The sequence below is a fragment of the Pundamilia nyererei genome, unplaced genomic scaffold (genome assembly GCF_000239375.1).
Source record: "Pundamilia nyererei isolate P.nyererei 1_Seehausen unplaced genomic scaffold, PunNye1.0 scaffold00613, whole genome shotgun sequence".
NCBI classification, from domain to species: Eukaryota; Metazoa; Chordata; class Actinopteri; order Cichliformes; family Cichlidae; genus Pundamilia; species Pundamilia nyererei.
Genome location: NW_005188014.1, coordinates 83,840 through 93,747, shown reverse-complemented (window position 1 = coordinate 93,747; position 9,908 = coordinate 83,840). Strand labels below are relative to the sequence as shown.

At 40.4% G+C, this 9,908-nt stretch overlaps 1 protein-coding gene across 1 annotated transcript; it reads right to left on the bottom strand.

Moving 5' to 3' along the window:
* Positions 1-1,016: 1,016 nt before the first annotated feature.
* LOC102206080 (protein NLRC3-like) lies at positions 1,017-8,046 on the bottom strand. The gene is made up of 9 exons (XM_013907922.1): positions 7,955-8,046; positions 7,223-7,283; positions 6,870-7,071; positions 6,566-6,623; positions 4,835-6,463; positions 4,574-4,747; positions 3,583-3,756; positions 3,416-3,440; positions 1,017-1,127 (listed from the first exon to the last, which is right to left on the bottom strand). The coding sequence occupies exons 1-9, from the start codon at positions 8,044-8,046 to the stop codon at positions 1,017-1,019; spliced, it is 2,526 nt and encodes an 841-aa protein (XP_013763376.1).
* Between the last annotated feature and the right edge of the window lie 1,862 nt (positions 8,047-9,908).

Sequence of the window (9,908 nt, the reverse complement as noted above, 5' to 3'; positions counted from 1 at the left end):
ATCACCTGGACAGTCACGCCAGTGAAGCTTAAGACCCTTAATGAACCGAACATCCATTCAAAATAAGCACAGATATGCAATGTGTATAAAATAGTTATAACTGCATCTGGAACACAAGGTTAATATGATAACAGTATGCATAAACATCTTAAGGCCATCTTAAAGCTATCTGTAACATTGTTAAAGCAATGATCACACTGCAGATTATATTGTGCTGGTAAAATACTTTTGTTCATCCCCACACTAGCAAAGGTTCTTGATGAGGACGCACTGTCATTCAGGCCTCTGAGTGAAGTGTGATGGCTGTCGCGGCACCAAGCTGTGAATGCTGAGGAACTACACTGTGCTGGAAGAATACTGCAAGAGAGAATCCAGTGATAACAGAGACCCAGTGGCAAATTACAAAAAGCTAACCAACTTCAAGGTTGCTCTCACCGCTCTGGGAGATGTTTTGGGTGAGCTGGCACACCTGTGTCTTTCTTTTCAAAGATGCAACCTGACTGAAGGGCACTGCTTGGCAAGAGCAAAGATTGAGAAGTTGCATTCCCAATACTTGACAGAGAAAAGGGTGTTAAGTGGAGTGACCGTGTCAAAGAGGCGATGAGGGCCTCATCTGCTGATGAGATTACTCGTGTTATTCGTAAGCTTTGTGATCACTTGGATGCTCGTTTTCCAGAGGATGAATTAAAGGAGTGGTCTGCATTTGACATTGAGGCATTGAACTCAGACATCAGCTTTGAGTATGGAGCAGGAGACATTGCCATGCTGGCAAAGAAGTATGAGGCCATTCTCCACTCTCCACATTCAGTGGAGGTCATAAACAGTGAATAATTCTGATTTCAAGTACATAATGAGGCACAAACTTAAACATGGGTCAATCAACACATTCTCAGATATGGTGGATGCAACGCTAAAATGTGAAGAGCTAAAATACATCTCACAGCTTGTGGATATTTGTTCTACGTTTCAAGCATCCAGTGCAGATTGCCAAAGAGGCTTTAGTTTAATGAATCGTATCAAAACAGCATCCAGAATCGTCTTGAGGTGGACCATTTGGACCAGCTGATGCGCATAAAGTCAAAGCTGCAAGCAGATGAGGCCATCAACAAGGGCGACGTGTAAATCCACTGGAGACGTGAGATGGACAGACGGGAAAAACAAGGTGAAATTTAAGCTCTGAATAAGTTTACTACTCATCTAGTGTCATTTATTGAGTTTTCATTTATGGATATTGATCATTAAATACTGTCACTAGTTTATGAGTATTAGAAATGCAAATAATTGTGTCATTATATACTGTATTTTGCAGACAAAGAGTTACAGGACAGTAGGACTGTCCCCAGACCGCAGTAGGACAGGAGGACCAGGAGCTTCTCAAACTGGCTCATACTTATTCAATTCAATTCAATTCAATTTTATTTATATAGCGCCAAATCACAACAAAAGTCGCCTCAAGGCGCTTCATATTCATCATAAAACAAGTCAGAGCTTTATAATAAAAATATTAAGTTTCAAAATTGGAGTTTATAATAGGCTTGATTTGGTTGGCAGTTGATGTTTTGCCATAGTTAAAGTTACATATTCATACTTCCAATAGCGTTGACGTAGTGCACAGGTCATTAAAAAAAGATTTTTGTAATTTTCACTGTAAGTGGGCTAAAGCTCTTAATTGAAGGTATTCCAACAGAAATGCAAATGCTTTGATTTGGCTCTTTTTATAAACCATGTAACTTTGATGGATGCGATGCTGTCGTCACCACAGTGTACACATCTAATGTCGCTCACCGTGGTCCAAGGGTCCTCAGGGAGTCTGTGAGTTCGCTCACACACATGAAAAATTAGAGGCAACATTGTTCATAAGTTTAAAAAAGCATTTACATTTTGCATGGATCATTTTTACAAGCATCCATTTTTATTGTGAAGAGCTTTGCATGAGGATTTGAATGTGGTTGTGATTGGAAGCTGGACTTAGATAACAGAGAGAGATAAAAGCATTTTAAAAAATTAAAAAATAAAATGAGGATGTATGGACTTCTTTTTGCAGACACGACCCATTGCATTCTGGGAGCCCCTGATTCTCCCCCTACAGCATTTTTATTACAGACCCCTCCTCCATCTCCACATCTGTGTGAATCGCAGGAAACCGCAAACATTAAAACTACAACCTTCCATCTCCTGAGGACTGCGTTGCAGAAGTATAAAGAAGAGTTATTCTTTTGCTGCAAAATCAATCATCCTTATCAGATACAACAGCACAGTTTGTTTGAAATCATTGAGTTTTTCTACAGGAACCACTGAGCTCTCATTACCCTGCTCACCCAGGGGATTTGGATGGAATAGTCACACCTAATCCTAGCCCCATAGTTCTTGTGGTGAAGAAAGATGGGTCTATACAGTTCTGTGTTGACTACTGTGAGGTAAATGAGCTTCTGGCTTTCCTTGACAATGTGTAGAACAAACCTAATCATATGAACCCCTAGAAACCCCTTTATTGGTGTGCCTGATTTTAAAAACTTTGATTTTCAGTCAGCAGTCTGATTCTGTCACTGAACAAAGAGTGACTGAACCATCCCAGACTGTAAACCCAGGATAGAGAAGTTGGGCAAATTTGATGGAGAAGGTGTGGAGGTGGATCAGAGTGTCGGAAGAGACTCTGTAGAAGGACAGAGTCCCAGCAGGACAGTCCACATACACTGCTACTCTGTTAGAGACAGAGGAGGAGGAGATGGATGTTTCTTTATCATTGTGCCAGACAGAGTAACCGTCATCAGAGCAAGTCAAACTCCAGGACTGATCATTCCCTCCAAACCTGGAAGCCCTGCTGTAGCCTTTCCTTGGGATCCCTCTGTGAGTCACTGCTATGTTAACATTTCCTTCCCACTCAACTTCCCAGTAACAACGACCAGCCAGGCCATTTTTACACAGCACTTGGCAAAACATATCAAATCTCTCTGGGTGATCAGGATAAGGCTGCTGCTGCTTCAGTACTTTCATCCTCCTGTTGTTGTTAAACAGTTTCAGGTTTTTGTGTGTGGTGTTCAGGTCCAATGTTAGCTCACAAGCAACTGGTGGAGGAAAGAGAAGAAAATGAAGAAACTGTTTATTGTTTTGTGTAACTGATGACTTTAGCATACATAGATCTATGAGCAGAGTAGCTAATTAAAGGTTTACAGAAAACATTTGAAGATGTTAATTGATACCTTAGTTATAGATCAGATCCACTGTCAAACCTATTAATTAAACCTTAATCTATTAAACTTCTGTTTTCTTGACAGCAAATAAAATCAGTTGCACAAGTCAAATATTCTGACTACCATTTATTTTCCAGAACACCCAGAAGATCTAATCCAAAAACTTTGAGAAAATACTGGAGATATAGCATGTGCCACTTACATTTCCTTAGACCAAGAGTTACCTTCCACTCTCCACCACTGTCCACTCTACAGTATGAAACACAAATGTTTATTTATCATGAATGAAACAGACTTTTCTGGCCTTGTTGTTTTTATGCACTTGTAATTTTATGTCCATGATTATAATTTGAAGGGATTTTCTGGTTAAAGGTAAAATAGAAGGGGGTACCTGAGAATATCAAGCCTCCAATATGGATCCTTCAATCCTGCAAGCAGCAAATTCACTCCTGAGTCCTGCAGGCTATTATTACGCAGATCCAGCTCTCTCAAATAGGAGGGGTTTGAGCTCAGTGCTGAAGCTAGAGAAGCACAACCTTCCTCTGTGATTAGACAACCTGATAGCCTGTGCACACACACACACACACACGCAGTTGTTCGATATAGTAAAGGGTTTTAGCTGTTGTTCAGACAAACATAGTTTAACAGACAACTGAGCACAGAGAGGTCACAACAGGCTGGCTAGTAACCAGTCATTTAAGCTGGCAACAACAACAGACATTCAAATAACCATTAATTACAACATGAAAAGACAGAAATTTTTAATACAGGCCTTTGAATAGGCCATGATTTCAGAAACTATTCCACCACTTTTGCTGATACAAAACAAAAGTATCAGCAAAAAGAGACTTCAAACTGAGGCTACAACGGGCATGCAATTGGCCTTCTATAGCAATTTATGGCTACTGTCCATCTTCTAACTGGTATTTATAAATGGTAAATGGCCTGTATTTATATAGCGCTTTTCTAGTCCCTAATGACCCCAAAGCTCTTTACACATCCAGTCATCCACCCATTCACACACACATTCACACACTGGTAATGGCAAGCTACATTGTAGCCACAGCCGCCCTGGGGCGCACTGACAGAGGCGAGTATAGTAGAATAACAAAGCACACCATCTAATCTTATTTTGCAATAACAATGAAAAATGACTTCAGTGGGCTCCAGTCAGAAGACTCCAGTCGAGAGTAGAAAACCTTTGAAATTCATACAGCATTAATATGTAAACTACAAATATGCAGCAAACATAATGCAGCGTCTTGGTGAAGAAAAGACTGTCATGTCAAACTCAAAAGAGGCTCTGGTGTAAAAAAAACTCAAAGTTAAGCTGAATTAATAGTTGCTTTTCTTTTTTGTTGAAAAGATAGCTGTACCCTGACCTGAGAGATTCCACCCTGCAGTGTGGACTCTTTACTCCAGCAGCCAACAGCATCACCCCAGAATCCTTTAGGTTGTTGTTACTCAGGTCCAGTTCTCTCAGCCTAGATGACTGAGAGCTGAGAACTGAGGACAGAGCTTCACAACTGTTCTCTGTCAAATTACAGTCACACAGCCTGCAAGACAATCCATTAGTTTCAATATCCATTTACTAGTAAATTAAGGATTCTTTTTCCTAAAAATAACATTATTAATTGACTCACAGAGCTTTGTTTGTGGCTTTCACCACTGGCAGCAGCCTCAGAAGAGCCTCCTCTGATGCAGAGTATTTCTTCAGGTCAAACACATCCAGATCTTTTTCTGATGACAGTAAGATGAAGACCAGAGCTGACCACTGAGCAGGAGACAGTTTATCTGTGGACAGACGTCCTAAAACCAGAGAGTTTTGGATGCCCTTCATTAAAGAACGATCATTCAGTTCAATCAGACAGTGGAACAGATTGATGCTTTTCTCTGCAGACAGAGTTCCTCCGATCTTCTTGGTGATAAATTCAACAGTTTTATGTCTGGTTGATGGGTTACTTCCTGTCTGTGTCAGAAGGCCTTGTAGGAGAGTCTGATTGGTCTCCACTGAAAAACCCAGGAGGAAGCGGAGAAACAAGTCCAGGTGTCCATTTGGACTCTCTAAGGCCTTATCCACAGCACTCTGGTAAAGATGTTTCAGCTTAGGTATGTCTTTAAATACAGCGATATTGTTGAAATTTGCTTGTTGATCTTCCAGCAGATTGAGTCCAGAGTTGATGAAGGTCAGATGGACATGAAGAGCAGCCAGAAACTCCTGAACACTCAGATGGATGAAGCAGAACACCTTGTCCTGGTACAGTCCTCTCTCTTCTTTAAAGATCTGTGTGAACACTCCTGAGTACACTGAGGCTGCTCTGATATCGATGCCACACTCTGTCAGGTCTGATTCATAGAAGATCAGGTTTCCTTTCTGCAGCTGATCAAAAGCCAGTTTTCCCAGAGACTCAATCATCGTCCTGCTCTTCTTAATCCAGATTGGATGTGTTTCACGTTTTCCATCATATTTGACAATTGCCGTTTTTGTTTGAACCACCAGGAAGTGGGTGTACATCTCAGTCAGGGTCTTGGGCAGCTGTCCTCCCTCTCTGGTTTTCAGCACATCCTCCAGAACTGTAGCAGTGATCCAGCAGAAGACTGGGATGTGGCACATGATGTGGAGGCTTCGTGATGTCTTGATGTGGGAGATGATCCTGCTGGCCTGTTTCTTATCTGTGAATCTCTTCCTGAAGTACTCCTCCTTCTGTTGGTCAGTGAACCCTCTGACCTCTGTCACCATGTCAACACAGTTAGAAGGGATCTGATTGGCTGCTGCAGGTCGTGTGGTTATCCAGAGGCGAGCAGAGGGAAGCAGTTTCCCCCTGATGAGGTTTATCAGCAGCACATCCACTGAGGTGGACTTTCTAGGGTCAGTTAGGATTGTAGTTTTGTGGAAGTCCAGAGGAAGTCGACACTCATCCAGACCATCAAAGATGAACACAACCTGGAAGTCTTCAAAGCTGCAGATTCCTGCTTCTTTGGTTTCAGTAAAGAAGTGATGAACAAGTCCCACCAAGCTGAACTTCTCCTCTTTCAGCACATTCAGCTCTCTGAAAGTGAATGGAAATATGAACTGGATGTCCTGGTTGGCTTTGTCTTCAGCCCAGTCCAGGGTGTATTTCTGTGTTAAGACTGTTTTCCCAATGCCAGCCACTCCCTTTGTCAGCACTGTTCTGATTGATTCATCTCTTCCAGGTGAGGCTTTAAAGATGTCTTCTTGTCTGATTGTTGTTTCTGGTCTGTGTGGTTTCCTATTTGCTGTTTCAATCTGTCTGACCTCATGTTCATCACTGACCTCTGCAGTCCCTCCCTCTGTGTAGATCTGATTCAGAAGGGTTGGGTTTCCTGCTTTAGCGATGCCCTCAAACACACACTGGAACTTCTTTTTCAACTTGGATTTTAGTTTACGTTTGCCAACTTCAGCATGAGTTCCTGCATGAAGAGCAATGATGTATGCATATATTTATATGTGTATATTTACAATGTAAATGTTTAATTTAATAAACCAAAACAGACATAGCTGTTTGAGATACACCTGTCTGCTTCATTCCCAAGTGATAGCAATCTTGATATCCAAATATTTGTGAGTGAAAGAATTTGAGGTTTTTTTTCTTTCATTTATAAAATCCTATTGTAAATATAGACTTTAAGGCTACAAAATAAAACAAAAAGTCTTACTGCTTTGAAGACGGTGAGCCAGCTCCTCCTCATTCATTCTCCCCAGAAAGTGAAGTGTGATCTTCAGAAATGCCTCCCTGCTGCTTCTCTTCTCTTTATCCTCATACATCACTGTCTCATCATCATCCAGGCTCTGACTCAGAAATCTCCTGAACTCCTTTAGCTCATTTTTCATAAATGTGACAATTTTTTTCTCAAGGAGCTGGAATAGAGAGATATAAACTTTATGTTGAACATGAACTACCACTACCACTGAACTATGAATCTACCACTGTGCCACACTTTTAGTGCTATGACTGTTTACTATATGATTCTTGATTTAGTGTAGCAGTTGTGTGTTTCTTTTTACACACCATAAACACGGAGTCCAGGTGATTTTTGTGCTCAGATTGATCTGATGTGTCCTGGTTAATTCTGCAAATGAAAGATGTACAGAGAAGTAATTCTGTTGTCATGAATTCTCGTAAAGATCATTTCTTTATAAATCATTAGTTCAATAGTAAGTTTTTTAAATTTGTTTTTTAAAACTATTTTTAAACATTTAAAGAAATAGATATTTCAACAAAAAACAAAACTCAGTGAGGCATTAAAAAAAGCATCAATCGTCCAGTTAAGTAAATCCCAAAAGGTTGATTCTGTTCATCTGGACGTAGCGTTTTCAGTGGGAGAAACATTTTGTCACTCATCCAGGTGACTTCTTCAGTCTCAGCTGCAGTTTCAGTAGAGTGAGCTCTACGAAAGCCAGACTGGAATTTATCTTGAACAGCTTAAGCTGCTTAGCCACAACCTTTTCTAAAATCTTAGCATTGAATGGTAATTTTGAGAGAGGAGGAGTTTAAGAGCTGACACATAGATATAGACAAACAGGCACACACGCAGACCCAAACATGTACATTTCTATGTGTTTCCATGTTCGGTGATGCATGATTATTCGAATATGTGTGCATGAGCGTGGGAGTACACATGCTCACACTCCCCAATGAACTCTATACTCCCGGTGTTCTGGGAATCCATCCTACCTCAAAAAAGACCAGCACCCTTGAAGGGGCAATCTGCCCCCAGACCCAGGAGATGGTTCACTTTACTCTTGGGTGGAGATGAGCAGACTGCCCCCAGACAGTCCCAGATGGCCATCTCCTCCTCCCAGCCCCCGCCCCAGATGGTGAACAGAGAACATGGTTGTGAAGACCCCAAACCTTACTCCACCCACTGATATGTGGTGTTGATGCATGCTGTTTAAGGTGCATTTAAAACAGGGGAGGGGCATGGTGCCAACAACCCTCTGCCAGGGTTAGTTGGCAACATGATATTGTTTACGTGATCAATCAATTTATCAATCCAGGTCCAAAGTTGTTCTACTTTTTTAAATAGCTTGCCGTTATCGTTAGCCAAGTCGGAGATACGACTTTCAGCCTCTGTCAGACTCGTTTGGATTGCAGCTTCAGAGTTCTGGAGTTCTGTTGTGTTGGATTTGACATCAGCTGCAACACCGTACAGTGTCACCCTGATCTTCGCAATCTCAGCAAACAGGCCATTGTTTTATCTATTTTCTGACCTTCTTGGCTATCAAGACTAGCGGGCTTAGCTTCTCCGATAGCAACAGTTGACAGGAGCAACTGCACACTTCGTTCTTTTTGACTGGGTGCCATTTTTCTTCCCAGATTTATTTTAAATCTTTCCAGTTTGGTTAGAATCCTCACCAGGGTTGAGTGCTATAGTAGTAGGAGTTGTTTCAAAGTTTAATTGTCATTATATTATCGACGAGGGTTCAGAGCCATTTCTGGCATCTTGCCATATGACTTCTCAATAGTACAATATTATAACCCCTTTAAATGTTTACCTGTGATAAGCTGGGTCGTGTCCACAATAAGTAGGTTGATGCACAGAGTGGTCACTCTTGAAAGGTGTAAAGCTGGCTTCGGGAGAGTTCTCTGCCTGTTGATAAATCCTTGTAGAAATAAAAGAGTGTTTCATTTGAAACGTATCTCCCTAACATTTTCTATGACAAGATAAAACCAAAATCATGAGTTAAACAAAGCTCAAAATCTTAGTAGAATTTTCCTTTCCAGTATTAAAATGATTCATTTTGATGTAGCCAAACTTTGATATTAGGATTTTAGACCAAAGAGTAGATACAAAAAAAAGGTGCTACAGTCTGCCTTAGCAACATGGTCTGATGTAAATAAGTGAGAATAATTAGCCGACCGAGAAGAAAACAGCACCATTGGAATCACAATATTCATTCTCTTGAAGTTACACTTTAAATTAAAAACATGAAGCTGTAATCCTAGAGATTGTTGTGAGGTGTATTGTCAGTGAGACTGTTGTAATGCAATTGTACAGTAACAGTAAGTGTATTCATTTGGTAAATGAATGCATTTGCCTGAGTCTTATAATCTTACCAATCTGCTTTTAAATGGTGTCCAGCGTAAGTAGGTTCATACATTGACTCATAACTCTCCATGGGAACAGAGCTCAGTTCAGCAGAGTCTGGTCCCTGCTGCTGGATCCTAACAGCATGGAACATGGTCATTGCTAACAGCATCATTTCACCTCATTTAAACTCAACTTTGCTTGTTTTATTAGGTTTTAGTAAGGGTAACATCCATATGCACAACAGTGCCATTTTTAAGAAATGGATTTCATTGAGTACTTTTATCTTACCTTTGATCTGCCTTTAAATGTTCAACATTAAAGTAAATGGGCTCATTTATGGATCGGTCACTCTTGATGGAAAAACTGTTTGTGTCAGACGATCCCGGTCTCTGATGATTCCTGATAGACCTGCCCAATAATTTAATAATTAACACTGTTGAATTCAAGCTTTTTGACATATGAAAAGGACAAAAACCATATAGTGAGACTTCTTTAGGATATTTTAGTATAATCAATGGATAGTCTCTACAAGACTAAACTAAATAGAGTCATAATAAATGTATTAAAGTTCTGGGTCAAAACTATTTCTAATATAAATGTTGGAAGGCAAAAAAATAACTTTCTGAGCTTTATTTTGTTTTATCAAAAATCTTTTCTTTTATA

Bases quoted from the DNA above. Each gene is read 5' to 3' on its own strand.
- LOC102206080 (XM_013907922.1), bottom strand. From the start codon at position 8,046: ATGTTCTCTGTTCACCATCTGGGGCGGGGGCTGGGAGGAGGAGATGGC. The intron at 6,624-6,869 runs GTAAGACTTTTT...CTCTTCATGCAG, and splicing joins GGCTCACCGTCTTCAAAGCA to GAACTCATGCTGAAGTTGGC. The intron at 3,757-4,573 runs GTCAGGGTACAG...GTGTGTGCACAG, and splicing joins TGCAGGGTGGAATCTCTCAG to GCTATCAGGTTGTCTAATCA.